Source organism: Vigna angularis, chromosome 5 (assembly GCF_016808095.1).
Source record: "Vigna angularis cultivar LongXiaoDou No.4 chromosome 5, ASM1680809v1, whole genome shotgun sequence".
Taxonomy (NCBI): domain Eukaryota; kingdom Viridiplantae; phylum Streptophyta; class Magnoliopsida; order Fabales; family Fabaceae; genus Vigna; species Vigna angularis.
The window spans coordinates 34,913,878-34,940,982 of NC_068974.1; the positions used below are offsets into that span (position 1 = coordinate 34,913,878).

General features: G+C 32.1%; 2 protein-coding genes across 3 annotated transcripts; one reads left to right on the top strand and one right to left on the bottom strand.

Moving 5' to 3' along the window:
• The first annotated feature begins 14,680 nt into the window (after positions 1-14,680).
• On the top strand, positions 14,681-19,755 carry LOC108340614 (arogenate dehydratase/prephenate dehydratase 2, chloroplastic). Its single transcript, XM_017578107.2, has 12 exons — positions 14,681-15,033; positions 15,130-15,182; positions 15,572-15,664; positions 15,956-16,156; positions 16,228-16,308; positions 17,988-18,083; positions 18,172-18,249; positions 18,368-18,457; positions 18,563-18,624; positions 18,780-18,861; positions 18,939-19,014; positions 19,499-19,755. The coding sequence occupies exons 1-11, from the start codon at positions 14,799-14,801 to the stop codon at positions 18,996-18,998; spliced, it is 1,131 nt and encodes a 376-aa protein (XP_017433596.1). The 5' UTR covers positions 14,681-14,798; the 3' UTR covers positions 18,999-19,014; positions 19,499-19,755.
• Positions 19,756-20,559: 804 nt separating this feature from the next.
• LOC108340615 (NEDD8-specific protease 1) lies at positions 20,560-22,653 on the bottom strand. 2 transcript variants are annotated; one of them, XM_017578109.2, is made up of 2 exons: positions 22,501-22,653; positions 20,560-21,731 (listed from the first exon to the last, which is right to left on the bottom strand). In XM_017578109.2, the coding sequence occupies exon 2, from the start codon at positions 21,711-21,713 to the stop codon at positions 21,027-21,029; it is 687 nt and encodes a 228-aa protein (XP_017433598.1). In that variant the 5' UTR covers positions 21,714-21,731; positions 22,501-22,653; the 3' UTR covers positions 20,560-21,026. The 2 variants fall into 2 exon arrangements, with proteins under 2 accessions (XP_017433598.1, XP_017433599.1); XM_017578110.2 differs by having other exon boundaries at positions 22,516-22,649.
• Positions 22,654-27,105: the final 4,452 nt, after the last annotated feature.

Sequence of the window (27,105 nt, forward strand, 5' to 3'; positions counted from 1 at the left end):
GTATAGAGATATAACTAAATTGTTATAACTCTTACTATTTTCAGTAAATCTAAGTATTAGTAATCTAAGAACACCAATACTATTATCGTTGCAGAAAGTATATGAAGAAATTACTATTCTTTGCTGCTCTTGAAGGAAGACTTTGAAGAAGTCTGGATACCTCCCTGCACCAGTCATCGTGCTATTGCTTGCTGTCAAAGAAATGTTGGATCTGCTGTGAAAGGCTTAATCTTTTCCTAACACAAGTTCTGAAAATTTTCAAATTATTTGATCAAGAAATCGATTGCACAAAGACATAATATTCATGATTTAGAATCTGAAGCACGTAATTTATTTATGTTATCATAATAAAATGTTTTTCAAATTTGACATCATTTAATTTTTTATAAATATATTATTCAGTAAGAAAAATTTATGTATTTCTAAATATCAAATTATATTATTCATAACAATTAAATGATGAGATAAAATTTTAAATAATTTTAAAATTGTTTGTAGCATAATCTAATTCATAAGAATATATGAAATTAACTGCTGTTACATTTTATAAAAAGTTATTAAAGATATAATTTAACTAAGTTTTTATGTATGGTGTAAATATATCCCAACTTTATATTATATTATATATACTGTTTATTTCCTAGTTTTCTTTGGAGGGGAAGATGTATTTTTAAGCTTTTTTTAATTTCATTTATTTAAAATAATTTTACTTCAATAAAACAAATTAAAAACATTTTCTCACCAGTAAATATATAATCGTTTTTTTATTAATACCAAAAGAAATAAAGAAAAAACAATAGGAACTACCAAAATGATTACATTAGTGTACGAGAAAAAAAGATAAAAGAAAAAGAGATAACAATTCTAACAAATGACCATGTATATCAATAATTAATAAAAGGATTTTTTTTTCAGAAATATTATATTATTTTAATTGTAAATGCTAATTTTCCATACTCCAGAAATATAATATTGGCAGTAATCTATTAAGTTTTCTTTTATTAATTTTTTTTTTTAATTCTAATAGTAGTACATTTCAAAACATTGCATACAAACCAACAAATTTAAAATGTAACTTACATTAAAGAAAGGAAGAAATTCTCTAAATTTTACCAAATAGTATTATACTACTAACATTTTCTTTTTTTCAAAACAGAACTTTGGATAAAGAAGAATTAATACTATTTTTTTTCTCAAAAATAATTTCAACATTTATGCATGCAGCATCGTAGTAGAAAACTGCTGTTCCCTAACCGAACAAAAAACATTAACAATGTTATGATTAAAGCCATATCAAAACTAAGGATAAAGACAGACAAATGAGTCATTCATATTAGCAGCTACCAATAAACTGACACTAAAGTGTGCGAATTAATAGCTTGTAAAAAAAATCAAACTTAGGTTTTTACAAAAAAAAAAAACAAAAGGCACAATGGAACAAACATGGCACAAGAAAAAACCAGTGGAATCAGGTATTTCTGCACTCAGTGTAAACAACATTTTCTCTTCTTATATCAGTAAGACAGTGTTGAAAACCAGTTCTTTCCAACCAATCACAACCCCCCTTTTGAGTCTTTAAGACGAAAGTTGGAAATGCCCTAACTTTTTAAGCTAAAAGTTTACCACAATGATGAAAAAAGTAAAAGAAAAAACATTATGCTTTATATTTGTTCTTACAATTTTGAAAGTAAATCCCAATCAATGGTTCCTTTTTAAGAAAAGGGTGTCAGAAGCAGCACAGAAGGTGTAGTTTTAAACAAGTCTTACATGAAACATTGTGAAGTTAATTACAGTGATACTGAAAACCCTAAATATAAATGGTAGCGAGAGATCATACCAGTGTATGGTTCAGTCACCTCAGCTAACAGGAATTAAAGTTAATAGTAATCAGTGAAAATTGGAGATTTACAGGATTTGGAGCTGACCTTGATTATGCAGAAGATGTTATTGCAGCAGCAACTATTCACATGCCCTAGTGTTTTGAACGACATACATAGCAGAAGCAATTATCTTTTGGATCTATTTGTTTCCTTTGAGAGGTGCGGTATGAAAGTTTTGAAGGAGAAGAAGAAGGGTAGGGTAAAGTTGTGGCTTTTGTGTGCAATAAGCTTCTCAACTTGAAGATAAGAGTTTTAGAATGAAGATATTAGTTTCTGTGATCTGATTCTTATCATAACAAATTAATTCAATGGATGAAAAAGTTATTTATTTTTTTCCTCAAGACTCCAAGAAACTTCTGTTTAAGTGTCTGATGAGCCTCTCGTGATTATTGTGATTCTTTTCTTTTCCCGGAAAATGATTGTGAAAGCATGTCATACAACAGTGCATGCATGGTGCATGGTGCATGGTGCATGGTGCATGTCCAGTACTGAACCAATTATTTCAGTTCAGTGCAGATTATGGTAATTAGTCTTTCATTTTTATCCTGTGGTCCATGTGAATATTAATGATGCGACTTAAACTAAGAAAAACTGTTATCTAGTGAAGTTTTTTTTTTCAATCTGCTAAGGTTTTTACCCTCTGTCAAAACGAATTGCGGGGGTTTTTCAAACTCCCGTCAGGGTTTTTTTGGAAGGTATTAACCTCTTTTCTATTATTATTTTGTGAAGGTTTCCTTTATTTATAATTATCAACCTACGTTCATAATTTCTTATGTAACCTCCATGTTGTCTCTCTTTCCGTATAAGAACAAACAAAGTATTATCATTCAAATTGTCACTTAGCATTAGTTATTAAGAACTTTCACACCTACAAAAAGTAGCACACCACTGAATATCCTGCCATACTTTCAATATTCTAAACACTTTTTACATGAAATAAGACTTCAACTGATGGAGAAAGCAACTTATATGATGATAACTAAAATGAGAGTGAAATGCAATAGAGTAGGCAGTGGAGGTGTAGGATACCCAGGCTTGAGTTGCTGCAGTTACCAAAGTGGGAAAAAACTCAAACACTTTTTCATTAATTATGAATAAATTATGAGAACACCAATGTGTGAATAACATAGGGTTTTATGGTCAGAACAGAGAACATGGTTTTATGGTCAGAGAAATCACAACATTCACAACCACTCAATCAAATTATTCCAACTCTTCAAAAGGAGGACTCTTCAACCATCACCCTACTTATATTATTATATATTATCACTGTTATCCCATTCTTTTATTCTCAAGCTAGTTGTTTCTCAGAAATTTAATTCACTACATCAGCTAGAATCATTAAAATGATATATAAATTATAAAAGTCAATGAAACCTACACTTCACATACTTATTATCTTACCTTCTAGCACTGAACCTTCAGGAGAACCTTTATATGCTCATTTGCAGGCGGCTTCAATTCCTTCCTTCAGAAGCATATCTAAAAAAACCCACTAAAATGTCGTTATTTTCACTTTCGTTATAATTGATTTGAGATTCTCTACTTTTGCAAAAACCTCAGTTACCAAACTCTCTTCCTTCCGAGGTTTCGCACTCACGATTCACTAACATCCATATACATAAATAACAATTCCAAGAATTGAAGGTAATTAGCTCTATGAGAGTGAGCAAGAGGCGTCTAGTGGCGTCACTGATGGGTTGTTTAGCGTTGCCTAACCTTTCAACGACAACGGAAGCGAACACATTCAATTGGAGCTTGAAGTGGTCGCTAGCTCGAACAGCGGCGGAGTCGAGCGCCTGAAGCGTGCCCTGCGAGACCTTGAAGCTGCTATCCTTCAAGAGATTGAGGAATCGTTTGACGAGCAAAGTGACTTAGACAGAATTGAGGCTCCTCCTAGAAGCTTCGAGAACCTCGGGGAGGCGCTCCACGCCAACCATCCTCTCTCCTTCGCGTCCTTGGCGCGTGGGATTTCAAGGGCTTCCTCCATCGCGGAGCGTTCGAATCTAGCGCGGCCGCGTGTAGACCTGAAACAACTGTTCCCGGATTCATCACCGGACAAAGAAAGAGAGTGGAGGTGAAGATATAGGGAGTGTTTTCTATATATATTACAAGTGCATTAATAACTTTTGGGCTGCGTATGGTACGTGAGGGGACCATTTGCATGGCTACATAGCCATTTGCATTACTTCACACATCATGCATCAGGAAGAAGAAAAAAAGCATCTCAACCAAACTTAAATTAACTATTTCTTTTTTCCATTTCTCCTATACTTCCTTCTTCTGCATCTGCTAGCTGACAGCTCCATATATACCACATACTGGAAACCCTTCATACTGCTCATTACCAAAATCACTCATTATCACTTATCAAATTAATGCTATCTCCAACCCTTTTTCTTCTTACAGATACTGCTAGTGACATGATACATCTAAAGTATTTATGTCATTATTATTTTATAGCTTATGTCTTTTTTTATTTTTTATAACACTTCATAAAGAACATGTAATTACAGTCTGTACCAGTCGTTTTCCTTTTCCTCCATTTATTTAATTAACATCACCCTCATACTCACAAATTCCTACCACATTTTCATTAATACACATGAATTAAAAATATGTAATAAATGTAATATATTTTATGTTTCGACTAGATCATTGATTCTAATCTGATTTTAATAAATGTAATATATTTTATGTTTCGACACGATCGAATGAAGAATACAGTTTCTAATCTGATTTTAATATTTTTTGTTTGTCAAAATAATTACTGTAATATTTTGTTAGCCTAAATTAATGGCCTTTTGTGAAAAATTCCATATGCCAACATCTAGTCTACTGCATTGCATGTCTTCCAACTTCGAGCTGTTCTATTTAATTAAACATCCCGTGAATTTCTGTTGGGTGCTCTCTTGTGAATTAATTGTGTTGACGTTTATGATTTATGATTTACTCGTATAGTAATAGTAATAGTAATTGTGTTGACATTCAATGCTAATAAGTAATAACATTTAAAGCTTCGAAGAAAGTGTGACATTTAATGCTAATAAGTAATAGTTTCATAAAATTCCATTTTATGAAACTATATTTTCATTGAAACTATGTACTAATCTCTTTGAGTTACAAATTGTTTCCATTGGCTATTCCAACATTACAAGCCTTTTCCAACAAACACATATTAGATTTTTTTTTTTTTTAGAAGTAGGAATAAGAAAAATGGAAGTTTTTTCCTACAACATGTTTTCTTCCCGCAATTTTGTTTTAATTGACATTATTATAGTTTTTAGACTGCATGAATTATAATTTTTTGATATAGTTTAACTCGTACTTAAATAATGAACTTAAATAATTTATATTTCAAATTGTACACATATTTTTTTAAAAAAAGTTTGAAATATAAATTATAGCCCTAAGAATAATCCCAAACCCAATATGCATTACTCAATAAATCAATAATTGCAAATGCAACGTTTGTAAGTTTAATATATACCAGTTATAGTTTAATATAAAGATATATTTTCAAGCTATGCATTTTTATAATCTCATTACAAATACCATGATTCAAAGTAGTTGTTTTAATGAATCATTTTTTAAAAAAAAAAATGGGTCATGAGAATGGTTAAAAACAATTTTAAGCTAAAGAATATATAAGTTTAAGAAAAAGTAAGAAAAGGAAAAGTAAATGTAAATTGCTCTTGATGGATATATATATATATATATATATATATATATATATATATATATATATATATATATATATATATGTGTGTGTGTGTGGATCATCATGGTATTTCATTTTGAGAAGAAAAGATTTAATTATTATTAAAAAAAATAAAAAGATTTAATAAAGATTTATTGTATTTCAGATCACCTATCCCCTTTTTAAATATGTGAATCCATGCTCTTATTTTCTTAACGCAAAAGCTTCTTCTTTCTTCTCTATTCACAAGTGAGTCATCCATCAAACTGGTTACCCTTTAGTGACTCACCCAACTCTAATGAGGCCCTATCATCGATGTTCGAATTCATATATAACACTATCACTGGTGTCACTGCAAGTGCAATCAGATTCTCAATTGTTTTCAATCACATCCTTACGCTTCATTTTCTATTCTTCTTGATAGAGTTGGTGCAGAGTAATATCTTGATAGAAAAGCTAATAGCAGTGGAGGTGCAATACAGAGAATGGAGAAACGATTATTTCTCATTAACGTAAAAACCAGTATATATACAGAGTAGTATAACTGTCATTTTGACAGTTACAGCAGTTACGTAGTTTAGGTTTACATTTTAACATTCCCCTTTAAAGCTAAACTACTGAAGGATCTAACTCCAAGTGAATCTCTCAGCCTCTCAAACCTGTTCTGACGCAGGGCTTTAGTGAAGATATCTGTTGTTTGTTCATCAGTGCTGCAATATACCAATTCCAGTTTTCCTTTACTGGCTTGATCTCTGAGATAATGAAACTTGGTCTCTATGTGTTTGCTTCTACCATGTGAGATTGGATTCTTAGATAAGTTGATAGCAGATTTGTTGTCTACCATTAAGCGTGTTGGTTTGCGGTGCTCAATCCTCAACTCTTGTAGAATGGCTTCCAACCATGCACACTGGCAAGCAGTTTCAGCCGCAGATATGTACTCTGCTTCACAGGATGATAGCGCTACAACGTTCTGTTTCTTTGAACACCATGATATGGAAGCTCCCATTAGTTTAAACACATACCCAAAAGTGCTCTTTCTATCCACTTGATCGCCACTCCAGTATGCATCACACCATGCCTCTAAAATATCATTCGTGCAGTCAGCTTTCCTGGGAAAATAGAGGCCATAATCTGTTGTTCCTTTCAAATAACGCAGAATGTGCTTGGCAGCAGTGAGATGAGAGTGTCTAGGATCGTGCATGTATCTGCTGAGGAGTCCGACTCCGAAACTGATATCTGGTCTGCTGTTGCATATGTAACGGAGGGTTCCTACTATCTGCTTGAACAATGTTGCATCAACTTTGGCTTCTTCTTGTTGACAAGAGAGTTTCAAATTTACCATGACAGGGATGGATGTGCAGTTACAGTTCTTCAAGTTAAATCTTTCCAAGGTCTCTAAAATATACTTTCGTTGATGTATGAACATTCCATCTCCTGTTTGCATGAATTCCAGTCCGAGGAAGTAGCCTAAGGTGCCAAGATCTGTCATTTCGAATTCAGTCTTCATTTTTGCTTTGAATTCTTCAATCTCCTGTGTGGAGTTTCCTGTAACCAACAAGTCGTCCACGTACAAGCACACTACGAGGGTACCTAGCTGCTCAACAAATTTTACGTAAATTCCATATTCAACAGTACATTTTTTAAAGCCATACCTGATAAGCAGTGCATCAATGTGTTTGTTCCAAGCCCGTGGTGCTTGGCGAAGACCATATAATGCTTTGTTCAGTCTGTACACTTTCAGCTCTTGTTCCCTTTTGACAAAGCCAGGTGGTTGATTTACGTACACTTCTTCTTCGAGAGGGCCATTCAGGAATGCAGATTTGACATCCATTTGGTGAATGGTCCAACCATTGAAGTTGGCTATTGCAACAATGAGCCTCACAGTCTCTAATCTTGCAACAGGGGCATAGACATCAGTGAAATCTATCCCAGGTTTCTGCAAGAAACCTTTTGCAACCAACCTAGCTTTTAACTTTGCAATACTTCCATCCGGTTTGTATTTAGTTTTAAACACCCATTTTACCTCTATGGCTCTCTTGTGTTCAGGCAATTCAACCAACTCCCACGTTCTATTTTTCTCAATAGCTGATAATTCTTCCAACATAGCTTCCCTCCATTGTTTAATCTCAATGGCTTGTTCCCATGTGAGTGTTTCTGCACCTGCCAATAAAGAACAATGGACTAAATCACCTGTATCTGTAACATCACTGTCATTAAACAGTTCATGATCTGCGAGTCTCGTGGAGGGGAATCGCGTTCTCTGTGATCTTCTGGCCTCAGCAGCTTCATTAGTATCAGGCTGTTTGATCTCCTTGGTTTTATCCTCCTCGAGCCAGGTAGTCACCTCAGCACTAGATTGTTCCATATGATTATTCTTTGCATCATACCATCTAGGCACAGCTGACTCATCTATTATCACATCCCTGCTAATTGCGATTTGTTTCTTTACTGGATCATATAACCTGTATGCTCCAGTTGGATGATATCCAATGAGGATAAGAGCTTCACTTCTGTCGTCCAGCTTCTTTCTTTTCTCTTCTGGGATGTGTTTATAGCAAACTGAACCAAAAACTTTCAGGTGTTGCACATCAGGTTTCCTCCCTGACCAAGCCTCTTCTGGTGTGCATGTTGGTAGTGCCTTGGTGGGACTCCTATTCAGCAGGTAGGTAGCAGTCGAGACAGCTTCTCCCCATAGGTAGTTTGGTAGATTTTTCCCTTTGATCATACATCTGGTCATGTCTAAAAGCATGCGGTTTCTTCTTTCTGCTAATCCGTTGTGCTGAGGTGTGTAAGGTGCTGTAACCTCATGTATAATTCCTTTGTCATTGCAAAACTTGTTCATTTCTCCAGAGTTGAACTCGCCTCCACCATCAGTTCTGAGAATTCTAACTTGCTGACCCGATTGTCTCTCAGCCATGAAACAAAATTTAACAAAGTGTGTGTAAGTTTCTTTCTTTTCTCTTAGCAAGTATATCCAAATTTTTCTGGAAAATTCATCTACAAAGAGTAAGAAATACTTGTTACCTCCTAGAGATGGTACGTCAAAAGGGCCACATACATCTGCATGTACCACACTCAACAGCTGTTTTGCTCTCTTGGGTGCGTAACTCTTGAACGATTTTCTGATTTGTTTTCCAGTAACACAACCCTCACAAACTTTGTTTGGTATACCGAATGTAGGAATGCCTCTCACAAGATCTTTATCTCTCAGTTGACATAGGCTTCTAAAATTGAGATGCCCATATCGAAAGTGCCACAACCATTCATTTTCTTCCTTGTCACTTGTTGCAGTCAAACATTGTATCTCTGTTGCATTCAGATTTACTCTGAATGTTCGATTTCGTGCAAGGGGAGCTTTGAGAACCATCCTCTGTCTTTCATCGAATACCTCAATGTGTTTCTGTTGCATCTTCATGGTATAACCCTTTTCTAGAAGTTGGCCGAGACTGAGGAGATTGCTTTTCATCGCTGGTACATATAGAACGTTGTGCATGAATACAGATCTTCCATCTTTGCGAGTGATTAACACTTTGCCTGTGCCTTCAGCTTTAATTGTGCTATTATCTGCAAATCTTACTGTGCTCTTGACACTTGTGTCCAGATCAAGTAACCATTTTCTATTACCTGTCATGTGATTGGAGCAGCCCGTATCCAAATACCACAAAGTTTCTTCCTCTGCATGGCTTGTTTTCCCAGTGAGTGACACGTACTCTGTTTGGTCGGTCTCCTTTGTACCTTTGTTTGTTTTCCACATATCATATTTTCTATCATGTGCACCAATACTCATCAACAAAACGTGATCTGAGTCTGTTTCCAGTTCTTCTTCTTTTACAAGATTTGCTTCATTGCTCTTTTCTTTCTTGTTGTTTTCATTGTGCCAACACTCAGATGAGTAATGACCATATTTACTGCACGTAAAGCATTGCACATTTCGTTTGTCAACACTCTTTCTGCCTCCTCTTCCTCTGAACTTTCCTCTAGCTTTATTTCCATCTCTGTATTCATTGCTGTTATCATCTTTGGATTGCTCAAAAGTATTCATGAATCTTCCTCCATTTCGGCCTCCACGTCCACCACGTGATCTTCCTCTTCCTCTGCCAGTTCCACGGTTCTTGTAATTTTGATTACTTCTAGCTGAAGCGCTTGATTTGTGTTTTGCGTTGCATTCTGTTCTGATGTTCTTCTTTCTATCAATCGTTGTTCGTGTGCTTCAAGAGAGTTTTGTAGCTCTTCTACTTTCATTTGCTCCAGATCTTTGCTTTCTTCGATGGCTACGACAATATGATCGTACTGAGGCGTTAACGTTCTCAATATCTTTTCAACTATCTTCTTATCTTTTACTACTTTATCACACGCTCTCATTGCATTAACGACCACCTATATTCTGCCGATATAATCTTCGATGGTTTCTTGTTCTCCCATGCTCAAGAGTTCATATTGTCTCTGCAGTGATTGAAGTTTTACCTTCTTTACTCTCCCTGAGTTTCCATATCCGTCTTGTAATATGTCCCAGGCTTCTTTGGCTGTTACTGCTTTAGACACCTTTTGAAATATCGTTGCAGAAATACACTGGTGTAGAAGCATTCGTGCCTTACAATCCAGTCTCTTGTTTTCTTTGTAAGCCTTCTTGACTTCTTCCGTGTCACCTTTTGTAGTTTCTTTAAACCCTTTCTTGACAATTTCATCAACTTCTTGAAATCCCAAGATAGCATCCATCTTTACACACCAATCATCGTAATTCTTCCCGTCGAATACCGGCAAACTGCTCTAGATCATTCCTGCCATCACCTTTCAACGTGAGTCCTTCTTCACCAAACAATTCTTTTGTCTGTTCGACGCTTTCACCAGGTTCAAGAACCTGTAGCTCTGAATACCACTGATAGAGTTGGTGCAGAGTAATATCTTGATAGAAAAACTAATAGCAGTGGAGGTGCAATACAGAGAATGGAGAAACGATTATTTCTCATTAACGTAAAAACCAGTATATATACAGAGTAGTATAACTGTCATTTTGACAGTTACAACAGTTACGTAGTTTAGGTTTACATTTTAACACTTCTCACATTTGATTAAGAGTCATTCGCATCTCCACTTGAGAGAGCCATCCATCAATTTAATGTTAAAATTGTCAAAGTACAAAATGAGAATTTGACACCCTTTTACTAATGGAATTTACAACAAAAAATTCTAATAATAATTAAATTTTAATTTATTGATAAATTTTATCGATAGATTTTATTAATACCGTATTATCAAAAAAAACATATCGTTTTGAGATACGTCAAGGGTGATCCGATTAGATGAAACTGATGATTGTAATACAAAATGAGGTTGAAATATTTTATTTTGTATCAGTTTCCCGAAAGAAAGTTAGAATTGAGTTATGATTTTCACAATAAAACATTTCCATGAGAATATGAGAAAACATATATTTCATCGAATGTATTATATATCTAAGAATATTATAAAAAATGTATAATCCTATAAAGATTTAAAAATGCTTGGCTAGATTTCAACGTTCTTACAAATACTTTATTAATTAAAAGTAATAAAAATAAAAGATAAGAATTGGAATGCAAGTTATAGACTTGTTACAACAAACTTATCTCATTTTTTCTTGTAAATATAATCCTTTTCACTCCTTATCAAACGACTTAAAATTTATTAAATCACGGTATAACTTTTTGCCGGAACAGTAACTAAGAAATATGCTTCTAAAACTCTCAACAAAAATAAAAATATTGCATTTGCAAGTTCACAGTCTTATGAATTAGCTTTTTATTTTTTAAAACACACTTCTTGTAACTAAAATTGCGATAGTGAAAAAAAAGTGTTAAAATTATAAATTTTAGAATATTACCATAGTTCATTATGAAAAATTATGAAAAATCATAAAAATAAAACATGATTTATAAAACTGGATTTTGAGTTTGAAAGTGTTAGGATAAAGAAAAAATTAACCCTGTGCAATATTGATATTAAAAAATACATTTAATTAAATGTCTAAAATGTGATTTTTTTTAATGTTTACTTTTTTCAAAATTAAGAATTAAAGAACGAGTAAAACACTACAAGAATGATTCAAATTACCGACGGTCATAATTCGTCGGTAATGTATAAAATCCGTCGGTAATTAGCATTTACCGACGGTAAATTTTTTTTTCCATTTCCACGAACTCCACCACCAAAACGGCATCACACGAGTAACAAACTAGTTTCCAAAGTATCAAACAACCAATTTATTTTCAATAGTTAAAATTATAGTGAATCATGGAGAGTTTTTCTGCAATTCTCAGATTTGTAAGATAAATGTTTCTAATCGTTTCGATGTGGTGGAAAGAACGGTGGTAGAGGGCAGCGGTGGTGGAGAGAACAGTGGTAGAGGACAGCGGTGGTGGAGGGAAGCGGTGGTGGAGGGCAGCGGCGGGAGGGCAGCGACGGGAGGGCAGTGACGGTGGAGAGCAACGATGATGGAGAGCAGCGGTGGAAAGCAGCGGTGGTGGAGAGCAGCGGTGGTGGAGGGCAACGGTGGTGGAGGGCAGCGGCAGTGGAGGGCAGTGACGGTGGAGATTTCTTTACTGATTGAAATGAGAGGAGAAATACTTCTTTTACCCACATATATTGGCACTGGATGCGAAGCTGGTTTCGAAAAATTCTGATTTTTTACCGATGGCCAAAAGCCTTTGGTAAATCCGTCGGTAATGTCATCCACGAAATAATGAGCGGGAAAAATCCCGCTCTTTTTACCGACGGCCAAAAGCCTTCGGTAAATCCGTCGATAATGCGCATGTCACTTACCGACGGCCTAAAGCCTTCGGTAAATCCGTCGGTAATGCACATAAAAATACCGTCGGTAATTCCGTCGGAAATTAAGATATATCGACAGATATTGATCCGTCGGTAAAAATCCGTCGGTAATATTAATATTTTTTATAGTGAAAGAAACAATTTTTTTTTTTATTTTTGAATATTAGAGTGACATACATTGTTCGTAAGATAATGATTTATTTAAGTGAAAATGTTGATTTTTTTTTAATATTATATTTTTGAATTAATAAAAAAGAAAGGTTCGAATACCAAGACCACACAAGCGTTAACATGAATATTTATATTTATATTTTTTGGATATCAAAGATGCGAACAGCTATACAAACATCAAAAATAAAAAACTAAAAAGATAAAAAATAGAATTTTAAATTATTTAAATCAAATACTAGAAAAACAGTTCATACTTTTAATTTGATGTATTTGACGATTTGGATGATCATACAAATATCGAAAATAAAAGCAGAAAATATATTTTTTTAATTTTTATATAACTTTTTAGGATTTTTATATTTTTAATACACATATATATATATATATATATATATATATATATATATATATATATATATATATATATATATATATATATATATATATTGGTGCACAGACGAAAATAATAGTACTAAATAATTATAAGTGTTGAAGTATGAAAATTGAAGAAAAAAAGTTGTAAAAAAGGAAAATAAGAAAAGGCTCCATATGAGTAGTAAAAATATTGGAGCAATTTAGTAGAATAAAGGGCGTAAGGGAAATGATAGAAAATATCGCAGCCCATAAAATAAAATATTGGAATGGGAAAATAAACGTAGCCAGCCCATGAAATCTAAATAAAAATGAAAAGGAAGGCTGGGAGTGCGGATAGTGAAGCCCTGGTGAGGATATAAAAGAAACTTGGGACCACTTAACTCATTTAACAAGAATCACCTGAAAAATAACTCATGATGTAAAGGTAAAGGGTGTGTAAAAATGAATGAAAGGGAGTGCAGACGACATGAAACAACTATTTTTAATTATTCCGTTATTCTTTTTATTTAATTTTAAAAATAAATTTTATTTATCTGAATGAAATTTAGTGTAAATAACATTCTTAATTATAATAACTTTCATAAGAATCATGTAAAGAAATAAATGATGTGACGATAATGTAAGATTTACCATATAATTTAATCACAATCATAAAAATTATAATAAATTTAGGTTTAAATTTATAGGAAAAAGTATATTTTTTATTTTGTTTATTTTCTTGCCTCATACTCGTTCTGTCTATGTAGCTTTAAACAATTAAATTACTTTTTCAAATTATAAAAACATAAAATTTTGTTTTGTTTTTATCATAATAATGTTTTAAAAAGAAGTAAACCCGTTATTATTATTTTTTTAAAATTTGAGAACTATTTCATCAATTTGAAACTACACTAAAATCAAAATTAACATAAAAGTACATCCATTATTTTTTTTCCCAAAATTATTATTTATAATAATAATACTTATCTAAAAAATTATATCATTAATAATTTTTGTTTGGTTAACCACTTAATCGACGTTCTTCTCGCGACAGATACCAAAACCACTTAATCCACCGTTGTACTCGCAACAGATACCAAAACGCCAGTATTCAAATTGATATTCTAAAAAACACGGTTTTGATTTTTTTAGCACAATATTATTTAAATATCGTTATACAAAATCACATGTACATGGAATAATATGTAAATATGCAAAATTTTAATAAATACGATTAAAGATAATTCAGAACTTAATAATATGTTTTAAGTGTACATGACTTTAATATTTTTCTTTGAAATGCTAAAAATATTAATAGGAAATGATAAAAAGACAATGAAACTAGAATTCAATAAAAAAATTATATTAAAAGTGGTCATAAATAATCCTTTATTTATTAACGAAAATATAAAGTATTTGTTTCTCCGACATGTTATCGTTTTCTATTAGTAATATTATATTTATGCTTAATTTTTTTCAATAAAGCTTAAAGTGATAACTTGTACACGATAATATTATTAATCTAAATAAAGTATACAAATATTTCTCAACAACCCTTGTCTTTTTAACTGATTTTGTACAATATTTCTTAAAATGTACACTGCAAGACATCACTTCTTCATCTTCACGACAACGAGTTACTTCTAAGACAGTTTTGTGAATTTGATTGATTACTTGGAAACTAAAAAAAAAATGCAATATTAATATTTATTAAAAGATAAAAAATATTGTGGATATTATATATTAATTTAAAATGAAAAAAATTAGATGCAGCATTTCCACTTAACATTCTTTAACTCTGCAGTGGGGTTGTCAAACAAAGCTCTAAAAACGGACTTTCCAGTCCATACTCTGCAAACCCAAAAGCTGTCTCTGACTGTGTCTCGATGGCAGCGTCGCGAATCGTAGCCCATCCACCGCCCTATCTCCACCGCCAGTGTTCGCCGTCAGACGCCGTGTCGTTCACCAACCCCACGCTTCACGCGAAACGGTACCGTAACCTCAGCATTCGTTCTTCTCTTCACGAGGGGAAGCAGAAGAAGAACGATCTCGCTGATAAACCTCACTCAGTCGAATTGCGAACCAGCCCCAACGACGTCCGCGATCCGCTCGTTCTTCCGCGTACCTATTTATAATCTATTCCATGCTTTCTCTTTTTCTTTTTTCTATCTTTCTGGTAGCTATTACTATTGACGATTTTCGCGATTCAATTTTCAGGGCCTTTATCTGCTTCAGTTTCTGACGGTTCTGGCCTTCGTGTGGCATATCAGGTGTTTGCTTGCTTGTCACATTGCATGATTATTAGTGGAATTTTTTTTGTCTGTTTACGCGAACTAGCAATTCTTACATAATTCACTGTATACAAGCACAATCATCAAAATAGCGATAAAATAGACGGTGGATCTTGTTTTAAAACAATTAATTGACATTACTTTCTTGAGGTTTATTACTAGGTGTGGCTGTGCTCATGCATGAATTACTTTATACTCTCAATTGTATGAGTGACAGGAGCTAATTGTATATAGAGTTTATCGTTGGTGTTGACAATCATACTATATATGGTAGTTTATGACTGAATTAGGGTTTAATTCGGTGTATTGTAATTGAAGTCTAACATCCATTGTTTATGATTTCATATAGCTAAATTCTGCTATTTCAGGGGGTTCATGGTGCGTACAGTGAATCAGCAGCACATAAGGCCTACCCAAATTGTGAAGCTGTGCCGTGTGAACAATTTGAAACCACTTTTGATGTAAAGTATTGTTACCCTTTCCACTTGATCTGTTATCTGTTTTTTATGTTTCTTTATTGGTTTCCCCTGTTTTCTTCATGGAATTCATCTTAAAGTTTTTGTCCAGACAAATTTAACTCTTATTGTTTTCCATAACTGCCCGAACCACTTAAAATTCAAAATCAAACGTTCCAGTTCTTAGCTCTTAGTCTTATATTCTTGTTTTTTTGTTATCTAGGTAACCTTTTTGTATAGACATTTTCGAAGAGGTCTAATCACATTGTTTCTCTCATTTTGGGTTTTCTGTTTTAGGCTGTTGAAAGGTGGATTGTGGACAGAGCAGTTTTGCCAATTGAGAATTCTTTAGGAGGGAGTATCCATCGAAATTATGACCTTTTACTCCGCCATAGTTTACACATAGTAGGAGAAGTAAAATATGCTGTCCGTCACTGTTTGATGGCCAACCATGGTGTTAAACTTGAGGATTTGAACCGGGTTCTAAGTCATCCACAGGTTTGACTCTAACATTTTAAAGCCTTACATTCTTCCAATGACAAACGTGTCCCAGACTGACACTTTTTCAGGCTCTAGCTCAATGTGAGAACACACTGACAAAATTGGGATTGGTGCGAGAAGCAGTTGATGATACAGCTGGTGCTGCTAAGGTAAGTGTAGAACTATTGAAAGGTGTCGAAAGACAAAAAATTACATTCATGAGACATTGAAACCACGAGTCTGAACTACACCAGATTGATATCAATGGCAGTAAATACAAATAATTTAAGGATTTTCGCTCCTATATTCTTGATATGATATTCATATAAATCAAATTCTAATGAATCTAATTCTAATAAAATATGTCTATAATTAGAAAGATACTAAATATATAAGTACACGAATCATAAGATATAAAATAAGAGTAAATTCTAAGAATTTGTTTGCTAAAGCTGTGGTTGATAAGCTAGCTGGTAGTTGCTATAAGCTCTTGGCTTATAAGTTCCTAGTTGCTTTGGTAGAGTCTATTGAATTAGAAGTGTTTGATAAACTAAACGATAAATAAATGCTTATTAAACTGTTTAGTACTTTTATTTGTTTTTTGAAAGTTGTATATGTTTTTTTTTTATTTGAATAAGTCATTTTGTTTAAATGAACTTAATGAGTATTAATCAAATTTAATTTTTATTTATTTTTTTAAAAATTATATATTTTTATTTTTTAAATTTAAATTACCGTTACATTGAATTTCTCTCTTATTATTTTCACATTGCATCATGTAATTAAACATTTATTTATTTAATTTGTAATGTTAAGTCTTTTTTAATTTGAACTGCATAAAAAATTAAAAAACTAACCCTACAAATATTGAAAATAGTACACTAGTTAATTGTGTCTATAAGACTGAAATAAGTAATAATAGTTAAAGCGAACTTAAAAATAATAAGGAAGTGTATTAAGATATAAGGGAGTAGTGGAAGAAAATTAATTAAGCTAAAAGATGGAAGTTTTCTGGAGTAGCTTATAAGAAACTCCTAAAATAAGCTACTTTGAGGGATTTCCAAAACCCTTAGTCGGTCAAACTAGCTTATATTCTAGTAGCTAGCTTATTGGTCTTAACAAACACACTTTAAGAGATCAATTAGGATGCTCTACCATATTCGAAGATAAAAAAAATGATATTATAAGATATTTATCATATGTTGTAATAAAAGATATGTAGCTGGCGTAATTTCTTGTGTTTCTGTTGATCAATGGTTATGCTTAAATTTCTGTACTACAAAGAGTTTGGCATCATTGGAACCATTCCCACTTTTCTAGGAAACATGCTTATTTCCTTTAGATTTGAGAGCATTTTGTATATTTAGACCCTATCCAAACATGTAGAATCTTTTCCCCCCAAGATTTCACTGAAAACGACTCTGGCAAGATCCGTAATCAGTGATACTGTGGTGTGATATTCTTAGGTTATTGTGTAAGGGATCACCATAAAATTAAAAGAGAGAAGTAAAATAAAATCTTTTTCCATTGTTTTGAAAACTAAGGAAAAAAGTTATTTAAGATCACGTAAAAAATTCCAGTTATACTTTATTTTATCTGAAGATGTTTTGTTTTTAAATTTGCATTTAAAACCCAAAGCCAAAAACTTGCAACCATCCCAAACAGAGGCCTTAGTTATAAGTAGGTCATCTTTGGTCAAATTCTAATCTGCTGAGAATTTTGGCATATTCTTGTCATCTTCTGAATACATGATTAGATGTTGTGCCTTGGGCATTGGATTGAGATTCAATTTGTAGTGCTACTACCCACTTATTTTTCAGTATCACTTATCCTAACATTGTTATTGTAGCAAGTTGCCTTGCTCGGACTACAAGATGCAGGAGCAGTTGCTAGTTCTTCTGCTGCAAAGATCTATGGGTTGAATATACTTGCTGAAGACATTCAGGTCTGGGTTCATGGTATCAGTATTTTAACCTGTTGTTGGATGTTTCGGTTCATAGTAGATTTCACTGCTAATAGGTTTGCATTTGCAGGATGATAGTGATAATGTCACTCGATTTTTAATGTTAGCGCGAGAACCTATAATTCCAGGCACTGATAGGCCATTTAAGGTACCCAGAACAAATAGAAGAAATTATTGAATAGAACACATCATATTTCTTCGGATTCCTACATTGATTGGTTTTATGCGTACTAATCAATATTAAATATTGCTATTGATTTTGTCAGACAAGCATAGTTTTTTCTTTAGAAGAAGGCCCTGGGGTTCTTTTCAAGGCCCTTGCTGTTTTTGCATTGCGTCAGGTTAACCTCACAAAGGTTTGTTGTCTCTCTCTTGGCATCACCTGTTATATCTTTTGAGGAGGTTAGCAAGCTTGCCTTTTAGGCCTTTCCAGTTATGTAGTTCATTTGTTTTTCGAACAGATTGAAAGCCGACCTCTGCGAAACCAACCTCTACGAGCATCAGATGATAGCAGCAATTCCAAGTATAATTACTGAAAGTCATAGCTATCTTTTTCTGAACTCTAATACATTCATCATTTAAACTAATTAGTTAAAAACTTAAAATCATTATTTGTGTTGTCTTAAAAAAAGGTATATAGTTAGTGATTATTATGACCGTAGTTCTTATCTTATACAGGTACTTTGATTATCTTTTTTATGTTGATTTTGAAGAATCAATGGCTAATCAGAATGCACAAAATGCCCTAAGACATCTAAAGGTGTGCTTTAATTTAATCCTTTAAAGTATATTGAAAGTATTACTGAGTAGATATTCTAAAACCGATACACATGACAGGAATTTGCTACATTCTTGCGAGTGCTAGGGAGCTATCCAGTGGACACTAGCTCGACGTGAATAATTTCCAAAAGAGGTGAGTGCCATATATCTGAATAATTTTCTGAGATTAGCTTGATTAGTTTACTGAATGTAAATGACCTCCAATTTTGAAACTTCTGGTATACCTTGATTTTTATTGCAAACTGCGCGAGCTTTATTCACCATTGCTCCGAACAACTAATCCTTACAGTTTAAAAATGTCATACATGAACTTGATAAATTGTCTCGGTTCCTTGGTTCCGTAATAACACTGCGTCCTCCGTTTTGCCAGAAAAAGAAAAGATATCCTATGTAAAGAATAATTTTTTTTTCCTGATAGATGTTTCTCATTGTTAAAATTGGATGAGTAACGTGTTGTTGCCAATAGATTACTGCTTTTGTTGGGAATAAAATCTGGATATTTGAATGGGTTTAGCATGTTTGTTTACTCAAATGTATCGCTAATGATTGCCATTTTATTCTGCACCTTTTATTTAATTAATTTTTTACGCTTTTGCTGTATGCTTTTGGTGATGCAGGACTGCAGAATAGGGTTGCTTTTGCGTGCGATGTGGTACTTCCAGTGGTCAAATCATGTTAATGGATATACAGAGTTTAGATTGCTTCATAGTATATATGAACAGAAAATTGTATCAAATGTACAAACTTTTTAAATTTTGACGGGCTTCCCCTACCCTGCCCGCTATCTATGTTCTCAGAGCTAGCTACAATGAATAGTCATGTTTTTTTTTTCTTACACTTTAAATGTTAGTTAAAATATTTTTTTTTCCCTTTACCAATTGTCCCTGAGAAGTTTGCACATGTACTGGCTCTGATATACTTGAATCAAAATAGAATGGACCTAGGGTATGGACAATGGATAAAAAATACAATTATCGTACAGTACATACGTTCTCTTTTCTAATCAAATGTAAAATTTTACTTTGCTAATTTGAATTTAAAAATGGAAAATGTTAGTTTTTTTTATTGCTAAACAAAATTTATTACTTTTCTCATTGCAGATAAGAAATTGAGGATAAAAAACATGAAAAATTCGGTTTGATAACTTTGTTTCAGATATAACTCATTATCATAATTTGATAAATAATTAAATGATTATCAAAAATCAATATCGAATGCTATATCAATACTCGCAAGAGACATTACTTATTACTCACTATCAGGTAACAACTAAATCAATCAAATACTTAATTAATTCTCAGTTGATTTAAAGATAGTCATATTTAAGATGATAAGTTTAAGAGCTTAGTCTCTTTAATACTCCAGGTTATTGAATGCTATATCAATACTCGAAAGAGACATATTACTTATTACTCAGTAATTGATAACAACCAAATCAATCAAATACTTAAGTAATTTTCAGTTTATTTTAAGATAGTCATTTTTAAGATGATAAGTATAAGACCTTAAGGTTACAAGTTTCTTTTTAATACTCCAGGTTATTAGAATAAATAACATATTTTCCTGCTTTAAAACATATTTTTGGGTCAATTGAAAAATTAATAAAGTGAGAGTCATTTAAATCTTGTGTCAAAATAAAAATTGCAAATAAGACTTAAAAATGATGTGATAAATTGATGATAACAGCTGGAAATATGATCTCACTAATGTTAATGGTTGAAATACTCATACATCAGTATCACTAACTTCTCCATTACATTCTAATTGCAATAAGTATTCGGTTTCAATGATCCATATGCACCGTCATCTTTGTACTTACCGCCCAAGCAACACCCATTTGCTTCAAATGGCTCAAATAGACTCAGCAATGTTGGAATAGTGTTCACGTATAGCAGCAAACTCACGTGAAAAAGAGATTGATTAACTTAAAAGCAACACTTAGTTGCTTCAGCTTGACGTGCATCCATTTTCTTTGGACGTAAATCTAAACGTACAGTAAACCATAGTCGCCTCATCAAAGAAATTCAAAGTTGTGGTTCAATCGAATTCACACTTCTCATAAATCAAGATATAGAGGAAGCTCAAACTTAAATTCAAGACACCGAGTACCAAATAAGACAGATTTTAATGTGGAACATGTTATTCTCAATGTCTTGCCATTAGATCTCTGATCAAGGCCAGGATCTCACCTCGCATGCTGGCCACAGCAGAAGAAGTAACCTGTTCCTTCACAGCAGAAAACCACATATCATTCCTATGTGTATTCTTATGATTTGCATGCCAGTTGCATATTGTTCTTGCTGTGGCTGTCACATATAAACCACAATCATAGCCATTATCTTGCAAGGGTGAATCAGTGCATTCCTGAAAGCTAACCTCAGAAGCTGATGCAGAGGATCCCATGTATCCAGCAACAGCTTTATAGAGTTTTTTGGCAGGTGCTGCATTCATACCTCTGCAACTATCATGGTGAACAAACACATTAGTATTGCGGCAATATGCAACTAAGCTCCAATGAGAACCACCTTCAGCTCTGTCAACATCATCATTGTCATTGATGGGGAATATAACCAGCGCCTTATCAAGCAAATGAAGAGGTTCTATGAAATCACCAAGAGAGTCAACCACAGGACATTGCATTATCCAAAATGCAATGGATGGTGGAACCAGCAGCATATCCTGAGAGGAATGGCTTGAAGAAAGATAACTGAAATAAAACTCAATAATCCTATCATTCAAATAATATGGACCACTAAGGATTTCAAGATCGGATTGCCTAAGCACCACATCATTGTAGCTGAGAATCTTCTCATCTGTTCGTGATTTCTTCATCCCAGTATGAAGGCTAGTCTGGTGAAAATAAATTAAGACAAGTCTAAGTCAAATTATCACCTACAATTTCCAAAGGAAAAGAAAAGGAACGCGGACATAGAACTAGTACTTTGTGCTATTTCATGGTCTAGTTTAGGCAACAACATGCAATACCTTCTGAAGGCAACACATCCTATAATTGTGAGAAAAATAAATAAATAATCTATTATTGCTTGGGGTTCTTCTACACATCCCCTAAACACTACACTGAATAATACGAATATATTATTTAGTATAAATCTAAGTTGTCAAATTTTTGTTTAAGTTGAAAGATGTTTCTCAAGACATCAGAATTTCTGATGGTAAAACTAAATTACTCGAATCATCAACAGCAGCAAAAAAACAAAAACAAATTCAAGAACAATTTGATAAGATAAATTCATCAAGTCCCGCATAGGAAGTATTCAAATCAATAGATGTGTTTAGGCTTAAACTTTCATTGTGATGCAATTTGATTGAGTGAATGATGGTTTAAACAGTTTATACATTAATTGGGTCAAGAGATGAGTAATCTTATTTCTGGTTATTAAAACTTATCTTAATTTATTGTCATTTGAAATTGGGAAAAGAAATTTGGGGGCAAACGATTAAACTCCAAGTTCAAATAATGAGAGAAAACCTTGGTTTTTTTTTGTTATATATGAAACCTAATCTTGCAGTAACATTGGAATTTGAGTTGGAACACATTGGAATAAATGAGAAAATAATGAAAAGAAAGAGAGAATGCAAGAATCAATTAAACCTATACCAGATAATGACTCACGGTTGTAGAGATTGCGTCAGAAGAGGTGAACGAGCGATGCTACTGCTTCAGAGAAAATAGAAAGGTGAGAGTACTATTTAGAGCATGTAAGTGTCAAACAGTGCTGCTTTTGGACATGAAAAGTTAATTTTCTTCTGCATTCTCTTTACATTCATGGGTGCAAGATATTAACATGAACAAAGTTTTATAAAATAAAATTTTAAAAACTATAAATTATATTTGCAACTTCAAAAATTTAAATGATAAAATTTAATAAATATAATTTTATTTTAGTTATAATTTTTTTTCAATTATGGTAAAGATGAAAAGGCACTATTTGTATTCTATTACACATTGTTAAAAAAATAACAATAAACTTACTTCTCTACTATTTATATAATTTTCTATCCATTTATACTTTTTATGTTATTTTGGATATTTTTTCTGTCTATTTTTCCTTGTTTTTCATATTTTTCTAGCTCATTTTCATATTTTTTTTAATTAATTTTATTTTTTTCTATAAATTTTCTCACTGATTTGTCTTTATTCCTCCAAATCATTTTTTTTTATTTCTTCACTTGCTCGATTTCTTCAGTAACCAATAACTTATAATAGTTAATTTAAAAATTATGTTTTTTTATTTAGTATGTATATTTTTTAAAAAATAAGTTTTAAAATTTTAAATTATATTTAAATGTTAACATGTAATTCAATGTTTCACATGGTTTTGAATCTTAAGTATTAATTAATTGACGATCATGCTCATACTCTTACCAACTATGAAATTTATATTTAACATCATATGAAAGTCTAAGACTCAATACAAGACTTAGAAGACAAGTGACAAAAGCAAAAGCTAAATTATTCTAAAAATCTTTATAAAAGATGGTGACTAATAAAAGATGGTGACTAATATAAGATGGTGACTAATATAACGAAAATGCAATTACATGATAGGCTCAACATGTGAAGACTCATGTGAAAGAAATGTTATTTACATGTATTGTTGCTTGGAATGGAATAAAAAGATTAAAATGATTAGACTTTGAAAGATCCACAAACAAGTTGTTGTTTTTTTTTTTAATAAAAGAAGTATAAATAATTTGAATATGAAATGAATATAAAGGTGTTTAATTAATGTTTGAGGTGAGATAAAGTTCTTGCTATGACTATTGATGGTATCGATAATTTTCTCAGAGCCTATTCAATCTTATTTTTGCTGTTTAATATTTTTTTTCCTTCAAATTACTTAATAAATAGTAAAATTTTGTTCTAAATTTCTAGAAAAATGATTATATATATATATGTGTGTTTTCTTTTTTTTTACATTTAATATCTATAATTTTTAACATTATATTATGTTTTAACTTGTCGACTCAAATAACTTGAATAAAGTATTTAATTTATTAGATAAATAATATAAAAATATTATTAAATAGTTAAAATATAAAAGAAAAGTTGTTTGTTAAAGATTTGGAATTTATTTAGTTCTTTCGTATAAAGTTAGTATATAATAATAATATATTATTATTATTTACTATTAATATTATTATGTTTATTATTTTGTATTTGCATATAACTTTTAAGTTTATAAAATGGAAGTAGTAGAAGCACTAATATTGAAGTTTTCTCTGAATTTTATATTTTACATCACAAGTTCAAATGTGAGCAATGTGAATGCTCCATTAACGCAGAGAGAGAAACAGAAAGATTGTTGAAGATAATGGGGAGGTGTAGGGTATTTTTGGAATAAAAGAAAATAGTGGGGAGGTGTAGAGTATTTTTGGAATAAAAGAAAAAAGTGGGGAGGTGCAGGAGCACCTAGGTGGTGGAGGGAGCAACACCCTTTCTACTATCACGCACCAAATGTCTATACCTCGGCGTGAAGGGAGTGTGTTGGAAGTCCCACATCGACTAAAGATAATGTCAAATTATAATATATAAGTGGGGTGTAAACCTCACCTTACAAGCCAGTTTGTAGAATTGAGTTAGGCTTAAAGTCCACTTTTAATATGGTATCAAAGACATGGTTAGAGTCTATCCTAGCGAGTTCTAAGTGAGCATTTCTGTTTGTCGGACCACTATCAGACTACCCATTAATAAGTGAGGTGCAAACCTCACCTTACAAGTCGGTTTTGTGGGGTTGAGTTAGGCTTAAAACCCACTTTCTAATATCAATATTTTTATTTTTCAATTATGCAAGTTTTATAGTTCGTTATAAAAACATAATTCTCTCAATTTCATATAGGTTCTTATTTGTTTATATAATTCTCATCACTGATATATAGTTCGTTTCAATACTTGAGTAACTTTATTATTACTTGAGTATCATTTAATCAATAAGAGAAAAAAAATGTCTTCAAATATTTAAAACTAGAGTTTTGAGTTATTACACTAGTCCGAAATAAGTCTTACACTAGAATAGACAAAAGCCAATGTTAGAAATGACTGGTGACAATGTTGTAAATAAATGTTCAAGTTAGACATCAAAAATGTCAAATTTTCGACCTTAAAAAGGCGTAAAACGTCGAAAAGCTCAATTTTTTATATTAATTAACGTTACAAATTCACTTTTTCGATGTTGTATAATTGCATGAATCATTACAACCTGAATAGAAATGACCCTTAGGCTGCCAAATTATGAATTAGACATCGGAAACCTCATTTTGATGCTAATTAACATTGGAATTTCATTTTTTTGACATTATATGTCCTATAAATTAGGTGAATTCATTAAAATGTTTGGCGCGTAGGTGTAAAATTTACTCACATAAGACATCTGATAACCTAGATTTAGACGTCAAAAACCTATAAGATGTCAGATTCTACATTTTCCGACGTCATACGACCTGTAAAAATTTTATAAAACAAAAACCACTCACATTATTTCCTTACCCTTTCACTTCTACTTCAACCAACATCTTGGTTGACTAGTGTAAGGAAGAACAAAGGTTAGTTTCATGTCACTTACCTCTAGCTAAAGTGTTTTTGTTGCTTTAGTTGAGATATTTCATTAGTTTTGATCGGCTTATATCATTTTTTCATTTAGCATTAACGTCCTATTGCATTTGTACATGAGTTCAAACTCCACCACTTCCAAGTGAACTAACAACTTCATTCACCAGTACAAGGAAGAACAAAGGTCAGTTTTGGGTTATTTATCATAAATGTACGTGTTTACGCTACCTTGGTTACGATATTGTGTGTTTTAATGGATTCATTTCGTGTTTTCATACTCCATTGAAGGTCTACTACAACGAACAACAATGTCGGGAAGTTCTCCCCTCTCCATTGTTACCAACGACTCCCTTTTGTCAAGGTTAGTTTCTTGGTTTTGATATACATTATAATATACTGATATATTATTCGATGCATGATTTTTAGTTTCCCTTATTGTACTTTGTAGGTTATTTACTGTATCTGTTATTGATTTTTGTATGTTTCTTGCAAGTTGGATAATTTTTTTAATGTGATTTTTAGTATTTTATTTTTTATTCACTTTTTAAAAATAGTATGGATCGAAACTAGATAAACGAATGTTGTATGAGTCAAGAATATGAAAAAAGAGTTTTCAAGTTCTTACAATATGTTCAAGAACACGCAAACTTTTGTGAATGAGAGATATTTATGTCTTTGTGTTCATTGTCTTAATCAAATATCTCAATACTTGGGCAACATGCATGATCATATATTCATCTATGATATAATGAGGAGTTATACAGTTTGGTATAATCTATTTTTTAGATTTTTTATTTTAATTTAATTAAGTTTTAAATCTCTAATAAATTATTTTTAGAACCAAAATATTTTATATTTTTCAATAAGTTTATTCGTTAAGAGATAATATGACATTTTTTTTTGCATATTATATATCGTATTAATGAATGTGAAATGATTTTGTGATTAATAAAATAATATTATTGTTCTTACAAAATCAACTATATTTTTTTTAAAACTCCAACTCTAACTACTCGAAACCTCCATCTCTCTCTCTCTCTCTCTCTGAATCCTCCAAGCTAACACTAAGAGATACTTGTCCTCTTTAAGACTATTCATCCTTTTCTAATCGGACAAGAATTATGTATGTACTTAAGTCAACCAAATGCATAAGAAGGTAATAAATGATATAATTATGGAACATAATTAATATATTTCATATAATATTTTTTTTATACAATATTTATGGTTTTTATTTTTTACCTAAATGAGTTTGACTCAAATAACTAATTACCTTAATTAGTCTTTGGTTAACTGGTTTGTTTAACCATACCTTAATCACAATCTTTAAGCTAGTTAACTCAATCAGCACTTTTCATTTATTGATTTTCATTGATCCACATGTATTTGGCCAAGTTGTTATGATGTGAGATCATAACATGAAGATCAAGTAAATCTAGACACGGGTGACCAATCCATATTCGGACATGTGAGGAACGCTATCATGATTAGACGACATGTATTAAACCAAACATCTTTACACTACAACCATACTATAAGAGTTGATAACTCGATATCTTTATATATATATATATATATATATATATATATATATATATATATATATATATATATATATATATATATATATATATATATATATATATATATATA

Excerpts from the sequence above, each read along its gene's own strand:
- LOC108340615 (XM_017578109.2), bottom strand. The coding sequence starts at position 21,713 with ATGAAGAAATCACGAACAGATGAGAAGATTCTCAGCTACAATGATGTG.
- LOC108340614 (XM_017578107.2), top strand. The coding sequence starts at position 14,799 with ATGGCAGCGTCGCGAATCGTAGCCCATCCACCGCCCTATCTCCACCGC. Across the intron at positions 16,309-17,987 it reads ATACAGCTGGTGCTGCTAAG|CAAGTTGCCTTGCTCGGACT; the intron begins GTAAGTGTAGAA and ends TTGTTATTGTAG. Across the intron at positions 18,862-18,938 it reads ATGCCCTAAGACATCTAAAG|GAATTTGCTACATTCTTGCG; the intron begins GTGTGCTTTAAT and ends TACACATGACAG.